The sequence below is a fragment of the Ictidomys tridecemlineatus genome, chromosome 12, assembly GCF_052094955.1.
Source record: "Ictidomys tridecemlineatus isolate mIctTri1 chromosome 12, mIctTri1.hap1, whole genome shotgun sequence".
In the NCBI taxonomy this organism is placed as follows: domain Eukaryota; kingdom Metazoa; phylum Chordata; class Mammalia; order Rodentia; family Sciuridae; genus Ictidomys; species Ictidomys tridecemlineatus.
The window spans coordinates 109244197-109265723 of NC_135488.1; the positions used below are offsets into that span (position 1 = coordinate 109244197).

At 43.2% G+C, this 21527-nt stretch overlaps 1 protein-coding gene across 2 annotated transcripts in view; it reads left to right on the plus strand.

The window, feature by feature from the left end:
• The window catches only part of Cyria (CYFIP related Rac1 interactor A), a 99149-nt gene that overhangs the window by 70202 nt on the left and 7420 nt on the right, over window positions 1-21527 (plus strand). For both annotated transcript variants that reach the window (XM_078029640.1, XM_078029641.1), the window contains 7 exons: window positions 13165-13286; window positions 14631-14736; window positions 16732-16868; window positions 17318-17395; window positions 17572-17688; window positions 17784-17863; window positions 19262-19388. In XM_078029640.1, the coding sequence (XP_077885766.1) occupies window positions 13165-13286; window positions 14631-14736; window positions 16732-16868; window positions 17318-17395; window positions 17572-17688; window positions 17784-17863; window positions 19262-19388 (767 nt within the window). The remainder of the gene's footprint in view (window positions 1-13164; window positions 13287-14630; window positions 14737-16731; window positions 16869-17317; window positions 17396-17571; window positions 17689-17783; window positions 17864-19261; window positions 19389-21527) is intronic.

The following is a 21527-nucleotide window of genomic DNA, read 5'->3' on the forward strand; positions in this document are numbered from 1 at the left end:
GAATGTCTCTTCTTCAGTATTAGTATTGTTGTGCTTTAATCTACTTTAAGTTTTGATTTTTCAAGCATTTTATCAATACTAATGAAAATAGTTGGAGCTTCTTTACGTTTAGATTAAACCTCCTTATATATAGATAAAGCAGATTTATTAAGTGCTAGAAAACATTTCCAAGGGGCACTATAACAAAAGGTAAAAAAGCTCCTTAGGTTATCTTTTCACGATGTTTGGTGTGTTTAAAAGGTTACTTGTAAAGGAAAAGTGTCCCCAAAACCCATATATTTAAAAACATAATCTGGATTATGTTCACCTACAGGTTTCTTCTGGTTTCACCCAGTCTTTTATTGTTGTTGTTGCTCTTTGGCTTGGGATGGGTAGATGGATGAATGAGTCATTTATTATATATTAATAACTTTAAAGAATTTTTACAAAACAAATTGTGGACAGTCTTACCGCCCTTTTTATTATTTACATTTTTAATTGCACCCATCTATTTCTTACCATGTGCATTCTGCATTGTTGGATTCAGCACACCAAGGCTAAAAACAGCAAGGAAATACTCTGTTCACTGGCACCTCTGGGGCATGTTAGCACCCAGAGTAGCCTTTCTGGAAGCCCTAAATTCCATATGCACCTGCCACAGGTCAGTGATCCCACTTACCTGTTTGATTGTTCTTGGACCTCTGGCTTTCCATGTCCCATAAAGACCAGTGTTGCCGGGCGGGCGCAGGGGTGCACACCTGTAATCTCAGCAGCTCAGGAGGCTGAGACAGGAGGATCACGAGTTCGAAGCCAGCCTCAGCAAAAGCAAGGTGCCAAGCAACTCAGTGAGACCCTGTGTCTAAATAAAATACAAAATAGGGCTGGGGATGTGGCTCTTTGAATTGGAGTGCCCCTGAGTTCAATCCCCAGTACCAAAAAAAAGACCAGTGTTGAGTTCTTTTCACGTCTGATTATAAAAACATTTAAAGTGAAACATGTAAAGGCTGCAGGGAGAAAGCAGGGGTTTTCAACTGGTGGTCCCTGGAGCTCTGAGGCTCTGCCTCAGGAATCCCCTCCCCACTTGGAGAGCAGGCAAGCGGCACCGAGAGGGACTGTGCCCCTGCTCCCTGCTAGCCAAGCACTGTGATCTGCTCACTCTTGTACTCTGGGCATTCTCTGAACATTTCATCTAAGGAAAGGTCATGGGGGCAAAATGCAGCACTTAGAAATCAAGTTTCGATGCTACTTCTGGTACAAAACCTCCATTCGTGGAGATTTGAATATCCTCAAGAGAAGTAAGAATAGACTGGGATCCCACGTCTGGTGGCTCACCACTAAGGCTAGAGTTACAAGATTTAAGGAAAATATAAAACTGCAAATTTAGAAAAATGTGTAAAAGTCTATTTTCTCATCAGCCCCAAGGAGAAAATAAACTTTATTCTGCCAGGAGTCTGGGAAGATAACTAACTGGGCCGAAGTCACGTGGAGGCTGATTAGGGACCTGAAATGGGGACACAGGCCTCTTTAGCTCTCCTCCTTCTTTAAGTGTTCATCACTAGCAGCTTCCTGGAACTCCACAGCCGTCATAATCTATTCCTAATTAGAGACGGATCCGCATACTAAGACATCCCATAGAAAAATATTAATTGGGGTATTTTTTATCCTAAAATAAGTAAATTGGAGGGATAGGAAAGATGGGCTGCAGGCATGATTTGCCCTTGAGTCTGTAGATTTCAGGTCAGTCTAGTTTAGGAATGTTGGGTGTAGCTGTGACTATTCATATAAGCCATACAACTGGGGACAGTCATTGTCTAATGAAGCCTCTGAAAAGAGTGGAGAATGCTGTAGGCACAGAGGTGAAGACCATCTAAGGAGAGAGACCCAGTATGCCATGGGGGTAAAGAAGGGAAAAGAACACACAACTAATGGGAGGCTGCGGAACGACCAGGAGGTCTCTTCTTGCAAGAGGTGGCATTTGGAAAAGGCTTCGAAAGATGAGTTGTTTTCTGAAGGCACAGATGGGGTGAGGAGTCTTCCAGCAGATGCGACAGTGTGATTAAAGGCATGGGGACTGGAATAGGAAGGTATGTTTGAAGAACAGCAAGAAGTCCAATTTAGACAGAGCCACCAAATGCCTTTTGGAAAGAACTGGGGGCTGAAATGGAAGGCTAGCTTGGGTTAGACCGTGAGAGTAGCGTTGCCAACCTGAGGAGCTGAAGGCCGTAGCTCTCTTCTTCAAAGAGAAGGGTGGAAATCCCGTGGGAAAACAAGGAAGCAGACAAGACGTGAGCAGATGGGAACTTTAGGCATGCTCATGCTGGGAGGGGGCTTGAGTAGGTAGAGGGTCCTGGGAAGAGGCCACACTGTAGAGATTCGGGGACAGCTTACTGAGCTGAGATTCCTGAGGACAGAGCCTGAGCCTCGCTCAGTTTTGTGACCCACCACTTAGCCTGTGTTGAACAGGGGTGTGGAGCACACGTGAGCCTGGGTAACAGAGGCTGGTCCTGTGAAGAAGGTTCAGAGCCAGCTCAGCCCAAGCAGGCAGGAGAACACCGTGCTCAGGAGGAGTGCAGATGACTCAGGTGCTACAAGGCGGTCAGAAAAGACAGAGCATGAAGGGGATGGTCAGATGGGCAGTGAGCTGACACTGGTGGCCCCCAGGAAAGCAGATGGAAGTTGTGTGGCTTTGTGTATGAAGGGTGCATGGGAAAGAGTTAAGGGTGAGGGGCAGAGGGGGACGAGGCTGCACAGCATGTAGCGACAGCTTAAATGACTTTGGCACTTCTGCTTTGAGCATTGAATATTCTTTTTGAAGTCAGCAATGGAATATAATTGAACTGGGTCAAATAGATATAATTAGTTTGGGTCAAAAAGTAATATAAAATTAGACACATCTGTCCTTGGGTTTTTGAGTTGCAAAGATCTGATTTAAATTCCTGCTGACCTTTGCGGTTACTCCTGCACCTTGGACTTGTATTTCTCCACAACACTTAACGTCTTTTTTTTTTTGTTATTTTTTCTATCCCTCTACTTTTTTTTTTTCTTTTCCTTTCTCTACATTCTGGTCATTGTTCTACTTCCTTTTGAAGACTCAGAGATAAGCAAGGCTCCCTACCTCTCTGGTGAATGGTAGCTGGAGGGACAGAGTGAGGAGAAAGCATGTCCATCACAGCAGAAGAGCCCAGTCAGACCCTCCAAGATGCCATCCAGTGCGCCACGTGAAAGCATGGGCCCTCCAGGGAAGTGGCACCAGTGGTTCCCAGGCCAAAATGATCATTAGAAACATCTGGTGGATCTCTTCTGATAGAGTTACCTGAACCTCACCCCCACATTCTGATTCTGGGGTCCAGTCCCAAGAATCTGCTTTTCTCCACCTTTCCAGGCGCTTCTGCGGATCAGCCACTTTGGGGCCTGCCTTTATCTAATGCATGGAGTGACACACCTACCCACGAGTGTTTAGGACAGGGGAGCCACACCAAGCAACCTTTGGAGTTCTCAGAGCCACAGCCCGGGAGTGAAGGCTCTCCGAGACAGTAGAGGTTCAAGTAGATTAAAATCTATGCACAACCACCTCACTTCAAAGAAGCTTTTTTTCCCCCCCAATCAGTAAGCAATTTGCTCTATCAAAGATTCCTTTGAGATCTGAGTAGGCATTTTTCCAAAGACAAACAAATGTCCGATAAGCACATGAAAAGACGTTCACTCTCATTAGCCATGAGAGAAATGCAAATGAAAACCTCCATGAGGTACGACTGCACACCCACTGGGATTGTTCTCATCAAAAGGGAGAGGATAAAACATGCCAGTGAGGATATGCAGAAATCAGAATCTGATACACTGGCTAGTCAGAAAGCACAGTGGTACTTCTGCTTCAGAAAGCAGTCTGAAGTTCCACCAAAAGTCTAAAAATAAGGTTAACATATGACTCAGCTATTCCACTCCGGTGCATAAACCCCCAAGAAAAATAAAAATATTTGTCCACACAGAAACTTGTATATGATAGCAGCATTATCTATATTAGCTGAAAAATAGATTTTAAAAAGTTAAAAACAAAGTAAATGCCCATCAACTGATAAATGGGCAAATAGAATGTGATAGATACATCCTTTTAATGTAATATTATTGAGCTAAAAGCAATGCAGTGCTACAGCGTGCTATTCCACGCTAAGTGAAAGAAGCCTGTCACAAAGACCACGTTCCACTGAAAAATCTAGAATAGGCTGATGGGTAGAGACATGCAGTAGATTGATTGTCCCCGAGCCTCGCAGATAGTGGTTCCCTCAACTCAACAGGAACGACTTTGCTTTCCTGCTTGGGATACTACAGCAGCTCTGGCCACCTGAGCCTTAGAGGGCATCTCCCTCGGCGCTCCTCTTGTCCCTCAGAGAGGTGGCCCCTGCTTCATGCTCAAGCAGCACCAAGAGTGGGATCATTGATCTGAGATCCCTCAAGGCAGAGCCAGGGCCCTGGACCCGCACTGTCTGTGTGTTCTCTTCCTTCCTGCTCTCCGTTTATCTTGTTAGCCTTGGGTGAAGGTCTGTGGAAAAACCCTGGCAGATAGACACAGCTTCCCTTTCTACCAGGACTCCCAGACTGCTCAGCTTCCAGGCCGGTTTGCACACATCCTTCAGACTGGAAGAACATGTGGCCTACATTTATTAAAGCTTCCCACCCCTGCCCCTTCTCTGCCAAATGTGAAAGTACCTGTGGCCTCACCTCCTAGGACAGTCTGCCTACTGTCTGGATTGTATTTCATTCAGTGTTTTGCAACCTCAGCTCTCTTGTGGGTTAAATATAACAAAGATTTTGTAGATTATCTAACTTGCTCTCTGTTAGTATGAGGGCAATATTCTTTGTGGATTTTTTTTTTTACATCTTAATAGTATGAAATTTTATTGCATAGATTCAGATTTACACCTGACAAAATTAACACTAGTTCTTTTATATCATCTAATATACAACACATATTGAAATTTCCCTGAATTTTTCCAAATGAGATGGAAGATTGAAACCACTTCACAGGGTTGAAACAAATTCATGTGATATATTTTGATTGCTTTATTGCTTTTTCCCTTTTTCTTTAAATTGTGACAAGAACACTTACCATGAGATCTATCCTCTTATCAGATTTTTAAATGCACCATAGTTTTATTAACTGTAGGCAAACATTGGGCACAGGATTTCTAAAACTTCCTCATCTTGCACCAAGGAAACTTAAGACCTGTTAGTTAGCAGCTCCCCATTTCCTCTCCCCTAGGTCTCTGGCAAACACCCTTTTACACTTTCCATTTATGAGTTGCACTTTTTTGATGCATTTTGTGAGATCAAGCAGTGTGTGTCCTTCTGTGACTGGGTTATTTCAGGTAGCATAACATCATTCCTATTATGGTTGGCAAGAATTTCTTTGTTTTTAAGACTGAATAATATTCCTTCGTGTGTGTTATGAATTGGATATGAGGTGTCCCCCAAAAGCTCTTGTGTAAATGCAAGAATTTTTCAATGTGAAATGATTGGATGGTGAGAGTTGTAACCTACTCAGTTCCCACCAGTTTGAATGGACTGACTGGGTGGTAACTATAGGCAGGTGGGTGGGGCTAGAGGAAGTGGGTCATGGGGGCCATGCCCTGCAAAGGTGCTTATTCTTGCCTTGTCCTCCCCACTCACTCTCTGCTTCCTGGTTGCCATGGGGTGAGCAGCAGCCCTCCACTCTCTCACCTGATATTCTGCCTCATCTTAGGCCCAGCGTGATGGACTTGGTCCACAATAGTCTGAACCTCTGAAACCATGACACAGAATAAACCTTTCTTCTCTAAGTTTTTCTTGCTGATATTTTGTTCACAACAATAAAAAACGGACTAACATGTTGGGTGGGATGTGTGTGCCTGTGTGTGTTGCACATCTGTACAAAAATACAAAAAAAAAAAAGTACAGATGATTGCAATATAATTTTCTTTATCTGTGGAAATGGATCACCTGACTACAGTCACTATGATCCCATCATTCATGTTATCCTGAAGGTTGTTCTGTGTACCAGCCACTCTGTTAGTTGGGTGTGAATAGCTGCAGAGCTCTCAGTCTCCTTGGGGAGGAAGACAAAGCCGGCGTCTAAATGCAATGGCGATAATTGCTCTAGCAGGGACATCAGCCGTTTTCTGAGGTACTATCAGCAATCAAGCATGGTTAGTTTTCTTCTGCAAGTGTATATTCATCTCCTCACTAGTATTCATCTTCTGGAGGTGAGGATTTGGATGGTATCACATACTTCTATTTTTATGTGTCTTATCCAGCAGCATGAGACTGGACATGAAAGATAATCTTAGGACTACTGGTTTTGATAGATGTTAATTAAGTGACAATATGCAAAGAGTCCTTTGCATTCTCCAGGTAGAAGCAGCAACAGTGAAGGTGGGTTCTCAGTGGGCAGGGAGCTCTGGAGGGATAAGATACCGCACATGGAAGAGGAGCATTCGAAGAACAGCACCTCTTCTTCAAGGAGTTTTCCACGTTAACGGGGAAATAAGACAGACAGTGGTACAGGTGTTAGGGAGGAAGTCTGCCAGCTGGAACGGATAGCAGGTGCTGCGCTAGCAAGAGTTGCAGATGTTTGACTGGGCTGAAAAAAAAATATTCTTCAGAAGTTAGTGGCTACACATATGGTTTTCTCATGAGACAAACCCATATTTATTAACATCACAGGACTACTAAGAACATCAGCAGCAGCGGGGTGGTGGTCAGGAAATGCTGCAATCTCCACATCTTTGTGTTCTCAAAAGGCCTGCAGCATCCAATTCTACAAAATGAGGTGTCAAGGGGCAGGCTGGCCTGATATGGTTCACTCAGGCCCACTTCGTGCCACCACTGAACTCTTCTTTCACCTGTCCTCAGGCACACTTGCATCTGCTGAAGTCCATCAGAGAAGGCTAGAGACCTTGGAAGGGGAGAGGGGGAAAATATCAGGTGGTCAGTGGCCATTTGGTCCAGTATCCTCACTTGACAAAAGAAAAAACAAAAATCAACAGGGAAGCAGTTTATGGCAATTTCGAGCACTTTTGTTTTTTCCTATTTTCCATGTATATAATAATTCTCACTATGACCCTACAGATAGGGAGGAGAGAGGGCTGTTGTAGCTTGTCTCTCCTTGGCCAAGATCTGATCTGGGCCCAGGGAGTTCATTTCTTTGCCCTGGGGGCTGAGAGCTGAGTGGCACGATGGCCGTAGTCTACATCTCAAAATTCCATCCTTGGAGTGCTGCCCTGACCCGGGGATCCCAGTCCTGTGAAGGAAACAGCCAGTACTTCCAGAATATCCATCTCTTTTCATTCCCTGGGGTGCTGCTTCCATGGGAAGGGCTTTGGTTTTGGTGTGTGCTGACTAATGTCCTGTGCAAATAAATATGTCAACCATGTCTCACTTCTCACTTATATTTTCCAGTGGACTCTTGCAACTTCATGCTGTGACCATAAGCAGTTGTTACTCTGCTATAAATCATTACCATTTCACATCCTCAAATGTTAATAATAGATAATTATTTGCATTCTTAGTTCCTCTTGAAGGGGAAAGGGATGAGTGAGGACTGAGGAAGTGGGTGGGGGAGAAGGGCTGTAGATTTAATTTATGGCGTTGGCAAATCCTTCTTGCTGTTCTTTCTTCATTGTTTATCCAGCAGTCATCCGGGCACAGGGAGAGCTATATATATCCCATTGATGAAATGCCAGGGCTTCCATCAAAACCAGAGGCATTTCCTCATAAATTGAGTCTTCTCCTCATATTATTTTAGGTGAATTTGATACACTGTCAAATTCTCCATCCAGTCCTAAGTAGACTGTTGGGAGAAGGTTTGTGGGCTCCTGGTGCTTTTGAAGACAGGATGAGCCGTGGGCTGATGTACAAAGATAAGAACGCTTTGGTTTGGCAGCCCTTCTCCAGGTGAGGCCTGCTAATGCTCCCCAGGCAGGTTCCCAAAGACCTTCCTGACAAACAGAGTACCTTCTTCTCCGTTAGCACAGTGGAGTGCCAAGCATTTGGCTTAAATAAGATTCAGGGTCCTCCACAGACCTTCCACCTCACCTGGTGACATCAAAACCATGAGGTTAACCATTCCCCATCATCAGGGAATCCAACCACAGGAGGATGGATACATCCCCTGCCAGCAAGATTGATACTCCTTATCTTAATCAGCAAGATCATTTCTTTTCCATTAAAAATCCCAGACACTTGGACTTTCATATGATCTTTTTTTAAAAAAAATATTTTTTAGTTGTTGATGGACACAATACTTTATTTTATTTGTTTTTATTTTTTTATATGGTGCTGGGGATTGAACCCAGTGCCTCACTCATGCTAGGCAAGTGCTCTACCACTGAGCTACAACCGTGGCCCTTGTGTGTTCTTGATAATAGGTGTGTGTGCAAGGTCACAGCGCCCATGATCCTTTTTATGCTTTGCACAACAGCAAGTCCAGAACGGCCTTAAATCATTGCCTAGATAATGGCCAGCTGGGAGACACTCGCTTCAGGGCTCCTCCTAGTATCGGTTTCTGAAATTGCCTGTGTAAATCACAGGGATTTTAACAGCTTCATTGTGAAGCAGGAGTAAGCCAGCTTTGTTTAACTGTTCTCTTCAATTTTGATGAAATAATTGACGATGATTTGAAGTTTAGAATGCGGTTCTTAGAGGAAACACCATCAAAGATTTCACTGGCTGCCACTGGAAACAGATCATTTCCATCTTGAGTATTGGTGTGCATCCCCGTGTGTGTGTGTGTGTGTGTGTGTGTGTGTGTGTGTGTGTGAGAGAGAGAGAGAGAGAGAGAGAGAGAGAGAGAGAGAGAGAGCGAGCGCATGTGTGCGTACCTTCATTAATGAAAGGTCATTCTTTGTGTTAAAAATAGAAAAACAGAGCCCGTGGTTAGAGTTCTGCTCGTTCAGCAAATGCTTTAAGGGGTTATAGGTGGACTAAATATAGGTAACCTTTTCAACCACTAATTCTTCAGGGTCCTTTTCAAGATGTCACTTCATGACATCTGAAAATACAATAAATTTTTAAAATGTGATCACCAGTTACATCTGAATATGGAAAATGCCAGAAGTTTAGACCTCCAAAGCCTCTCACAGGAATTCTCCAGAAAGCAAAATGTTTTAGGATTGGAGGAGGTAAACACAGGGCAGTTTTTCATTCTACCAGACAGAAGAAACACCCGTGATATGCAAACCACACCAAGGAGACATGAAGGCTGTAGGTGGGTAATTAACATGTGTGTTTAATGAAGGTGTGAATAGCCGATTTCACTGCAGGTCAAGGCATGTATCTTAATGGTAAGAGATGTGATAGTATAAAAGCATCTTGGGGAGAAGAGACAAGAGGATGTGGAAGCAACAGCACCTTCTTTGACTTCTTTACCTCCCTGCCTCTCAGCGCCCACCCTTCTCAGCCAGCTGGTCATTTTTCTCACTGAGTCATTGATTCATCAACACGTTGATTGTGTCTCCAGTGGGAGAGGCATTGTGTGGCTGTGGAGGAGAAGAACACAGATCTTTTCTCCAAATATCTCAGAGTTCAAAGCCAAGCAGGAAAACCATCCCAAAACACAAAGTGAGGAGTACATTTAAATCATCCATTCAGCAGAATTTTCTTGAACATGTCCTACGTACCAGGTACTGTTCTAGACCCTGGAAATATGATGTCAAAATGCAATAAATATGACCAAAGTCTTACATCTAGTCAATAAATTTCTCATTAGTTAGTTCTGATTATCTGGTTCTTTAGTTGAAAGGGGGATGAATCATGGACTTCTACAGGGATTTGGGCCAATTTTAAATGTGACCTAGGGTCCAGCATTCCTTTTCCCATTTGAAAAGCAAGACAGACAGACCTACGTGAGCTTCTCCCAGCTGTCACTCTCCACTTGGGAAGCTGATGCTTCTGGTTTTTTAATCCCCTAAAACCCTTCCGCATTCTGGCTGAGAAGGCAGAACTGTGCTCCCAGCACTAAGGGTCTGATTACTGTCTGGAAGAGGAAGTGACTTCAGTTCTGTGACCGGGAAGGAGGGAGAAATCACATATCCATTAAGAACAACAAATTATGGAAGAAAATGAGCCAACCCATTTCTAAGCCTGGATGAAAGGGAGCATGACGGATTTGGTTTCTCCCACCCCGTTCCATCACCGCTAAACAGGACCACACAAGAGACACGTCTCATGGGAGGCTAGGAACCCTGCCAAGAGAAACCGTTCCCAGAGAGGGAGACAGGGGCTGAGGGTCCTGTTTCACAGCACCAGGGAAGGAAGGTGCTCACCACGGCCCTCCGACTCTCCGTGGTCACATCAAAGTCCAGTCTATTTGTATCAAACAATGTCACTTCAACTGTGTGGAGGGAGGAGCTGACCGTCTCTAACTCTGCACCACTTGGAGGCCACACTGTTGGAAAAATTTATTTTTAAGTACCTAAGAAATTTCTCTATTTTAAAAAAAAAATTGATGTGAAATCTTTCTCTTTTTGTTTTTAAGTAACCACCAACGGGGTGTATTTTGGTTTTTCCAGCTGAGCTCTTTTAGCCCACTTAGTTTTAACTCTGTTTTCCTAAGATTTGCTAAGATGCGGCCATGTGACAGCTGAGATGAGAAGGCTTCTTTCCTGGCCACCAAGTACCGTCTTCTTTCAGACCGTTTTATACTTACACTCAGTAGTCTGGGTTCTCAGAATCTTGGTTACAGACTTGTGCTTCTCCTCTTCTCCAAATAAATATCTCCATGAGAAATTCATTTAGCTTATGATTTTTGATACATTCATCAAAAAGAAGAAGAATGTAATGAATGGGTGTTTGATTTTTGTTTATCTTCTAGACGGTGCACATTTTTCTTGTGTTTTCTTTCTAACATTTTCCCCGCTTGGAAGCTGGAGTTCCGGAATTCTCTAGCTATAGTCTTCTTAGCTTATGGATTTTTAGTTTTCTGTTTAAGACATTCATATAGCTTTGAGAAATCAGAAAAAAAAAAAACTAAAATAGCTGGGCGCAGTGGCTCATGCCTGAAATCCCAGTGGCTTGGGAAGCTGAGGCAGGAGGATCATGAGTTCAAAGCCAGCTTCTGCAAAAGTGCAGCACCAAGCAACTCAGTGAGACCCTGTCTCTAAATAAAATACAAAATAGGGCTGGGGATGTGGCTTAGTGGTCAAGTGCCCCTGAGTTCAATCCCTGGCACCAAAAAAGAAAGAAAGAAAAAGATACAATATAAAGTGATTCATATAGCGGGATAACATCATTCCTGAAAAAACTTACCCAGTGTGTGTGGAAAGGAAGGAAGGATACAGAGATAAAAGGGTTGATACATTTCATTTTCCTTTCTGTGCCCTGGGAAGTCTCTGCTTTCTGTCCTGGCTGGTCTCCCTCCTGGCCTAGCTGCATTAATACAGCCACAACCCTCTTTCCACACAGTGATCTCATCATGGAGAACTTCTTCCCGTGACCCCTGCTTTAGCCTTTCCCCGACATTTTCCTTTCCACTCTCTCCAGCCACATGCATCTCTTCCTTCTCTGAACCCTGACGTGAACTTTAGTGCCCCCTTATTCACTGGCTAAAATCCTCTTATTCCTAGAAAGCATGGTTTGCAAAGTGTCTAGACGCCTGTGAAAGCCTATTTTTGTTTTGTTTTAAGAGAGCTACCATACACTGATGACTGTCACCTTTCATTTCCCAGGAGAGTTTATCAATTTCTCAGGTTTTAGGCAGGATCTGGTGAGTAAGAGAGTCTAAAACTCTAGATAGACGTTACTTCTTAAGGGTCTGGCTTGGAGCCTGTGGGTGTGGCAGATGGTGACAGGAGTGCCACCCTAGATCAGCCCTGCTGATGACCAGGCCTCATCCTCAGCACTGTCTCTGCTTTCCGTGAAGAGACTAACTTCCTCACCAGCCCTGGTAGCTAACCTGTTTTATAGCATCTTCTGAGAGAAATAGAACCCAGTGTTGCTTGCCTTTCAGCCCCTACCCACCAGCCCGAACAAAGTGCCCCTGGGAGAAAAACCTATAGGTTCTGGAGACACAGTCAAGTGGGAAATCAGTAAAGAGCTGGGGAGTGCTTGGTGCTATTAGAATATGACCTTCGATTAGATAAGCTTGAAGGTGTCACATTTTTTTGTAACAGTCACAATCAAGACAAAGATAAAGAGAGCAGGTGCCTTTTTTTTGGGGGGGGGGAGGGACAGGGGCTACTGGGGACTGAGTCCAAGGGTGTGTAACCACTGAGGCACATCCCCAGCCATTTTTTGCATTTTGTTTAGAGTTAGGGTCTCACTGAGTTTCTTGGGGCCTTGCTAAGCCTCTAAGGCTGACTTTGAACTCACTATTCTCCTGCCTCAGTCTACCAAGCTGCTGGGAATACAGGCACGTGCCACCACAGCTGGAAAGAGAGCAGGTGTCTTTAAAATGAACTCCCTGCGTGTCTTTGCCAAAACTCTTGTTCACATTCAATGGGAAGTCTCAGTGCTTTCTCCACGTCAGTCTGTTCTGGAATGATGTGCTGTGGACATGACCCCGAAGGGTTAATTACCCAATTTGTTAATTTGTTTCTATGAAAGTAGGAAGGAGACTGTTTTTTCTTTCTCTGCTCCGATTCATAGATTTTTAATCATAAAAGAAATATCCTGTAGCTTCTCCTGTTAAAAGCAGACCCAAGTTAGCATTTCAGTTTGACAAGATGAAAGAGTCATGGCATTGGGTGGTGGTGAAGGCTGTGTAATGTTACAAATACCACTGAGCTGTACACTTGGACATGATCAAGTGGTAAATTGTATATCATCTTGCCACAATTTAAAAAATAGTTTTAATGCAAAAAATAATAAAAAGACAATAAGAAAGGTTAGCCCTAAAAAACAATGTCACTGCTTCTACTACTCAGTACCTATAACAGGTGTGCAAAAAATGTATTCTATACAGGTAAATAGACAAGTGAATACCCACTGGATTCAGCATGCTAGGGTTAACTGGTGCTGAAAGATGGTGATGTTGTGAACTCGGTCTGGGCCAACATGGTGCTACTTGTCCATTCTAGCACTTTCTGTGGTAGGAGTAACCGTCTCACCTGCAGGAATGAGGCACAAGTGCCCAGTGGGTACACTGACCTCCGACGCTCTTTTACAGCTGTTTGTAACCACCAGCCCTCTGTGTCTCTTCCTTTCCTTGCTGTGTAGATGCCCAGCCCACAGAAGGAGAGAGGGAAATATGGAACCAGATCAGCGCTGTCCTCCAGGATTCCGAGAGCATCCTCGCAGACCTGCAGGCTTACAAAGGCGCAGGGCCGGAGATCCGAGACGTATGCCAACGATAATGTAGAACGGATGACACCCGGGGAGGGGAGGGGAACCACATGCAGCACACACACATGCGCACATGCACAGGTTAAGTAATAACCCTAATATTTCCCAGAGTACCAGAGGAACAAGGTACTTGTTCCTTTGATTCCAGTCCATTCACAGTTTCGCACAGTGCTGGGGACTATGTGCAATTTTAGCCATTCTCTACCCACTTGGGCAGTAACATCAGTGGATGACTCCATGTAAGGAAAACGTACACATAAAGTCTATGAAGACACTTGAATTGCACATTAGGAGGTCTGAGACTATATGTACTTTCAACATTTTGGGATGATTTTGGCAGGTTTCATCAGTGTCACACATAGCAGCCACAAAACACCATGTGGAAGTGGACCGAAGGTCTGTCGTCTTAGGAATTGCTGGGTTTTTGTTGTTGTTGTTGTTTTTAATGAGAAACAAAACAACAAAGTAAAAAAGAAAATAACCAGTGTGGATTTTCAGACTTCTTAATGCCTCCAAGGCAAGGAGCTTCCAATCCTTTTACCTGAAAGCATCAGAGATTTGGGCCTTTGCTTTGTTTTGTTTGACCTGGGGTCTCACTGTGTTGCCCAGGCAGGCCACGGACTCCTGGGCTCAAGTGGTCCTCCCACCCCAGTCTCTAGAGTAGCTGGGACACAGGTGTGCACCACCATGTTAGTTTTGTGGAAACATCAACATGTGTGCACACACACATATGCACACCCACGCATGTGCACACACACATATATTACTGCCACTGCCACCATTCCTCTGAAAAGAACTCCATTGTCCTCATAATCCTCAAACTGCTGAAACTCAGACAAGATAGCCTTGCTCAGAAAGCAACAGGCTATGAAGATAGGGTTTTCCTACTTAGGGGTCACCATTGAATTTAGGTCATCTAGGTAATGTTACAGTCTGGCAGGAAGAGAAGGCATATTATAGAGAAAAGAAAATACCCAAGAATTTGTACTTTATAGTAAATACTGACTCTACTTTAGAAGAATCAGTGATACTGGAGAGGGTTGATCCAATTCAGATATACTTTTTAAATTTAATTCAAAATAACAACAAAAAAAGAATGAAGCAAGATCTACCCATAGAACCATTTGTCTTATGTTCAAGTGCTAAAATTTTCTTTCAAAATGCGTGTCTTGGGGGATAGTCCATTGAGTCATTGTCAACTTAGGAGTACACATTCACAAAGTACAGCAGGGATTGCATTTTTTTTAGATTAAAACATTTTTCCATATTATGGCATTTTGATGTGGTGCTTATTATTTCTTTTTTTTTTTAACAAACTTTTCTACTATGTCTTTTGGTAGGCAATTCAAAACCCCAACGACATTCAGCTTCAAGAAAAAGCTTGGAACGCAGTGTGTCCTCTGGTTGTGAGACTAAAGAGATTTTATGAGTTTTCCATACGCCTAGGTGAGTGTTTCTTTTTCATATCCCATGTTTGAAGTTCTATTTTGCTACTTGAAAACTTAGCAGGAATAGCTTTTCATATTCAACCACCTACCAGGTCCTATGAAAGTCATTCATGAACTACAACTCTGGTCATGTTTTTTAACGTACCCCAGAGTTTCTTCCCCCAAACATTCGCACCTAGAGAGTGTGTCTTTCTCTACTGGCACATTAAAGTGGACTTTGCATTGTCTGTCTAACTTTTCATAGTTTCCTGTTGGATAATCTCATCTTTGAATAGCGGTGAAGTTGGAAGATACAGGTTCTCTGCTAACCCCAAAAGAACTTAGTTGCCTGTTAAAAGTTTAATAAAGTAAAATACAAGGAAACAAACATGTAGTCCTGTCCTTTAGCATTAAAAGCAAACAAACAACACACACACACACACACACACACCCCTGAATGGGTACCTGGCTCTGCAGAACAAGAGTAAGACCAAGTTCTGATTGATAGAAGGCTCAGGGTGACCAACAATATGATGTCATCATGGTCCCCACCAGTAAAGCTGTATGAGGTTTCATTAGTTAATATAGTATTTCTAGAATGAAAAGGGCAGTAAGCATGTTCTACTTTACTTTTGCTATATAATGAATGCCACATTTCAAGCAGAAGTTAGAAATTGAAACATTCTGGTGAAATAATGGTCATGGTGTTGAGAGGACTAGAAGCTGAGACCCAGGGAAGGAGATTTCCATAGACTCTCAAATTTTTTTTTCTGTTTTCTTAACACATATATTTAGATCCAATGAACTGAATCCCAAGGAGCCCAGTTTCGGCTCAAGAGAAGGAAAAAGGTCCATCAGTTAGACCAGGCCATGGCATAACTGGCTGCTTCCCCAAACAGTGTATTTCCACGGCGGGGAATATTTAGGAAAGGCTAGAGGCATCCCTGTAAAGAGGCTGTAAAAGACATGTAAGGACTATGTAGAGACAGCGCTGTCAAATTCTTCTATAAAATGCCAAATAGTAAACATTTGAGTCTTGTGTTTTTGCAGCTACTTAAACTCTGCCTTTTTTTTTTTTTCTTTTTTTGGTACCAGTGATTTATCCAAGGGGCACTTAACCACTGAACCACATCCCCAGCCCCCCCCCTTTTTTTTTTTCCAAGACAGTGTCTTGCTAAGTTGCTTACGGTCTCACTAAGTTGTTCAGGCTGGCTTTGAACTTGTGATCCTCCTGCCTTAGCCTCCCATGTCACTAGGATTACAAGTGTGTGCCACCATGCCCAGCTTAAACTCTTAATTTATAACACAAAGTAGCCTTAGTCAACTCAGGAAGGTATGACCATATCTATCTTGTAATTAAAGTTTTTTTTTTTTTTTTTTTACAAAAACAAGCAATGAACTAGATTCAGCATTTAGACCATAGTTTTCAATCCCTGCTACAGAGGATTGATTTTTAAATGTCTTTATGCTGATATATATAGTTTTACATATGTATGTATATGCATATATACACATATATGTACATATGTTGTATGTGTATATGTGTGAATAAAATTCTTGTGAATAAGCTAGAATATAGGTGCAGAAAAAAGCTAGAATATGCACAGAATTCTTTCTCTGTAGAGCAGGTAAATCTAACCCATGTGTTCAAAGCTGCTGTCACATTGCATCCCGTGTCACAAATGGTTCTCATGAGCATGACCTGAAAACACATATCTGTGGTCTTCTATCAGCGTCGGGAAATGGAAGTATTACATATGTGAGCTGAGCTTAGAGAGACTCTTACAACCTGTGTGGCCGTGGGCGTTCTGAGTGCAGGTGGCCTGCTGAGCCACGGAAGGTCCCTCTGTGTCATCACATGCATCTCATCTCACACTGACAGGGGGAAGACATGGAGAGGAAGCACGCACCCAGGCTGTCTCTGAGACTGTCAGCTGGGGATGACAATTGTGCTTTTTTGAGGTATATCTCTGGGCCACCAAAAAATATTTATATTTATCCCTTTGACTTTCAGAAAAAGCTCTTCAGAGTTTATTGGAATCCCTGACTTGTCCGCCCTACACACCAACCCAGCACCTGGAACGGGAACAGGCCCTGGCAAAGGAGTTTGCAGAAATTTTACATTTTACCCTTCGATTTGATGAGCTGAAGGTTAGGCCAAGTGTGTGTGATAGGGACACAGGCTCACACTGAGTACCTGCCACTTCTGCTGGCGGGGGTGGGGTGGGGAGTGAAACACAGCTCCTTCCCCAGAGACATGTGCTGTGGCAAGTGTTTGCATTCCATGTGGTTAAAAGTAATTTAAGATGATGATTTATATATGGAAATTCAAAATCTGCCAAATGAAATAAGAGAAAACCTTTTCAAGTGTCTGTTCCTTATTGAGAACAAATATACTTTCCCTGAAATCTAGCCCACAGTACAAACAGGGTGGATTTTAGAATGATGAAGTTCCTGGTCCTTATTTTAACCAGAAGTTCTGACTCTTGAATAACAAAGAGAATTCCTGGCACATTTACGAAACCCAGTGTCTGGGCTCCTGACACTCATCCTTGCCTGATGCCAAGGGATGACCATCTTTCCTCTCTTCTGAATTTCAGATGAGAAACCCAGCCATTCAGAATGACTTTAGCTACTACAGAAGGACAATAAGTCGCAACCGCATCAACAACATGCATGTGAGTCCTTGGGCCCCGCTGGCCTTTGCCACCTAATCTGAGCATCTTTGACTTTCCTTATCAGGGAGGGCACGAAGAGAAGAGGGTCCTTGCCTGTCATTCCACTTCCAGAAGAGAGTGTTGGAGGATTTTGACTTTGTCTTTATAATTACATCTTCTCTTCTTATTTTCATCAGCTAGACATTGAGAATGAAGTTAATAACGAGATGGCCAATCGAATGTCCCTCTTCTATGCAGAAGCTACCCCAATGCTGAAAACCCTTAGCAATGCCACAATGCACTTTGTCTCCGAAGTAAGTGAAGTTCAGCCACAGGTGTTTTTTTCTTTCTTTCTTAATTGTGCATAAAGCTGCTCACAGGGCTGACATACATTTGTGTCTTTCTTTAGAACAAAACCCTGCCAATAGAGAACACCACAGACTGCCTCAGCACTATGACAAGTGTTTGTAAAGTCATGCTGGAAACTCCGTAAGTGAAACCAGAGGTCACTTCATGGTTGACCGTTTGCAGAGCTGGGGCCTGTTGAGATGATGCTGATGAGGACACGTACCACTTGAGTCAGCACGTTACAATTTATGGGTGTATGATCTGCTTCCATTTCATAGAGAACTTGGTGGTCCATGTAATCATGTACATTTTGCCGACGAAGCAACTGAGGCCCAAATTGCTTGATTGACTTCCCCAAGGTGGCATTCCTTCTTAGAAGGCAGAACCACCACTCAAAGATGCTGTAGAAGATATGTAAGCCCCAAATTAATGGAGGGCTAGATGGATAGCCGTCCTAAACACTGCAGAGATATGAGAAGCAAGAATAGAAGTAAGGTTGTCCTAACAGCGGTAATAGTTCTCACCCTCTCCCTGACTCTGTCTCTGTCTCTCTCTTTTACTCTCCCTCTATCCCCTCAATTTCTTTGTATCTAAGCTAGTTACTAGGTGCTAGGCTTAAAAATGGTTGAGTTATTGAGGATGAAGAAACAAAGGTGTGGGGAAATCTGTACTTAAAACTCTGTAGTACACTTAGGTCTGTACCCCATGCTGTGCCTGTGATTGAGTACCTGACCTCCCTGGGCCTTCCTTGATTTCCTCATCTAATGAAGACCAAACATCATGCACTGTGCAGAGTGTTGGGGAGGCCAAAGGTGTCAAGGCTCCTTTATCAAATTCGATGTCTGTTCAAATGTAAGAGAGCATTCATTTCATATATTTCACTTATATCAAAGTAGAGATTTTTTTCAAGACAGAAGTAGTAATCGTTCTCATCGTGGGGCCAATTCATAATGCCATAGATGTTAAGGAAGTCTCTAGAATTGGCCTGAATCATTTCACTCACCAGGGACCCTATCAAAATAAGTGAACAAAATTCAGACTCCACAGATACTCTCAGATCAATGAGTAGCACATAATTTCTTTGAGATATCTTTGCCAGTCCTGTTCAATCTGCAGCCTGTGTCTTCACAAAGGAAGTTACTCTGACGGGGGACACAAGATCTGCTCTGTAGAAATGAGCTTGACCCTTTTGCCCTGTGATGAAGCTATGATTCTCTATAACCTTGAACAGCCAGAGGGACCTGCTCTAAAATATTCAAGATGAATGGATGAGGGAGCAGCGTAACTGGTGAGCTGGCTGCTGAAGGGCAGAAGAGAAGAGAATTTACTGTTCTCCAAGTTCCCTTATTTTTGTACTGAATTGCCAGTTGGATATATTCAAGAATTATCATGAGAGCCTCTTTCGAGAGCATGCTAACTGCTTGTTGCAGGCCTGGGGTTGTTCTCCATAGAGCATTAGTAGAGTAGCCAGTTGTAAAGTCCAAAGGGCTCAGGCTCCGCTGAGGAAGTGACGCCATTGCCATGTCTTGTCTCTTGCAGGGAGTACAGGAGTAGGTTTACGAGCGAAGAAACACTGATGTTCTGCATGAGGGTGATGGTGGGGGTCATCATCCTCTATGACCACGTGCACCCCGTGGGAGCCTTCTGCAAGACATCCAAGATCGATGTAAGAATAGCTGGCAATGTTCTTTTCCAATAAGAGCCCACGAGTGTTGCCAAACAGACTCCACTTCTCTCCTTCTGGCCTCCATCCCCACGGAGAGTGGCCTCTCCGAGTTCCAAGCCCTTGGGGCGGTTCCCCTCAGAGCAAGAGGCCACTCTTGCTCATGCTCATGTGTTTAGGACAATCTCAAAAGTGGAGCAAGGATGCTGAGATGTTGATCAGTCTCTTGGCTAAAAGCACACTAAAGACACAGGTGACCTGTCCTATCTGCATGCTGCCCCTTCACTGACCCCATGTGCCCCACCAATACAATTTTTTTCTATTGCGTGTGCACTAATGTGAAAAGAATTGGGAGATGCTGGATTGCAAGGGCTCATGGTTAAATGCCAAATGGCCCAGTTTCCTCTCCCATCACTCACTCCCTACCTGTGGCCCCTTCCAAATTCCCTGCCGTTTCTAGTTATTTCAATATGCATCATCCATTTTCCTTGCCAAGAGGACCCTTCTTTTCCTCTTTGCTTGGTGGATTCCATTCAGGTATTCTTTAACTCTCCCCATATCCAGGGACACGTTTCTTATGCCCTGCGTGGATACAGTCTGCCTTCTCCAGTGGTCCTCAGAGCACTCACCAGTTTGTATTTTCTGATCCTCCCACAAACTCCACATTTGGGGGCAAGGACGGGGCTCATGATCTATGTACCTAAAATCTGCTTCATTGTTTTGCACTGTATCTGGCACATAACACCTGCCACTCAAATAGATGTTCCTCCGGTTTTTACTGAATGAATGAATGATCATTGATTTAAATGGGTGTGCAGGTGTTTAAGTGCAGAGTACATCCTGTTGGTCCTAAGGTACTGTGATGTGGGTGGCGCCTGGTGTTCACCCATCTACACAAAATGGCCTGTTTACTGCACCGAACTGTTGAGAGAAAGCCTGCAGCCCAGAGGGGCCACAGGTCTGAAGAATGCAAGGAAAATCGTCAACAAAATATGGAACTTGGATTACTCACTTACAGGTCTGGGTTCCTAGGCATGGTTGTTTATAAAACTTTCATGATACTTATTATAATCATAACTATTTGATAAGAAAATAAATATTTATTACAAGAAATTTAAAATAATGAAAACCAAAATATAGAAAATTTAATGTATCTGTAATAATTACACCATAGACAGAAGACCATTGTTAATATGTTAGTATACATATGTCCCTTCTTTGTGTGTTTGTGTAAACTTAGCAAATTAGGACTTGGATACGCAATTTTAAACCATATTCAATCTGCATAACCGTATATTATGGGCATTTTTTATACCAATAAATATGTTCTTTGTAAAGCCTTAATATTTTCATACTACATATTGAATATAAATAACTCTCTGAATAACTCTATAAATATCATCTGACTATGGACTGAGTTTATTACCTGGTACTTATAAGACATTCTTCCCTAGCCATTTGTTAACTTGTCAGAGAGTCAACAGTTACAAATATGCTGGCTACAATTATGCCTTGTATCCCTAACCTTTGAAAGGCTTGGCTTTACATGTCTTACTGAGTCCTTCTGTCGAGGTTGTAAACAGGGTGTAATGTCGATCTTTGCAGTTAGTCTTAAAGTCTATCTGTTCATGCAGGTTAAGAAAGCCTCGTTCAGAATGAACTTTGTATGTGCCTCTAAGAAAGTTTCAGGTTTACTGAGCACAGCGCATACTTGAGTGGGTCATTTTCTTTGACGACATAAAAGGTCCTTATTCCAGGCACCAATCTGTTTCTAACTCAGCAGTTTTAGGGACTGGGTTTATAAGTTCTAGCGTGTTGGCATCAAGTCTGAGGCCCTGGAAGAGGTCCCGTGTGTGTTCGCATAAAGAGCATGCCCCTGTTTGCAGAATAGATGTGCAGAGAGTTTCAGAAGCCCAGGTCGGGGAGAAACCCATTCTGTGTGGGGGCAAAGAAGAGGGTAACATTTGAGGTGGTCCTTGAAGGAGATGTAGGATTTTCCCAATGGACAGCGGGGAGGAAAGGTCCTCCAGGGAGGGAAATCATCAGAACAAAATCACCAAGACCCCAAGGGGATGAACCAGTTAGAGAATAAATGTTAATCAGGTGCTAGGAAAGGTGGTTGGGGTGAAATGGTGTTTTCAA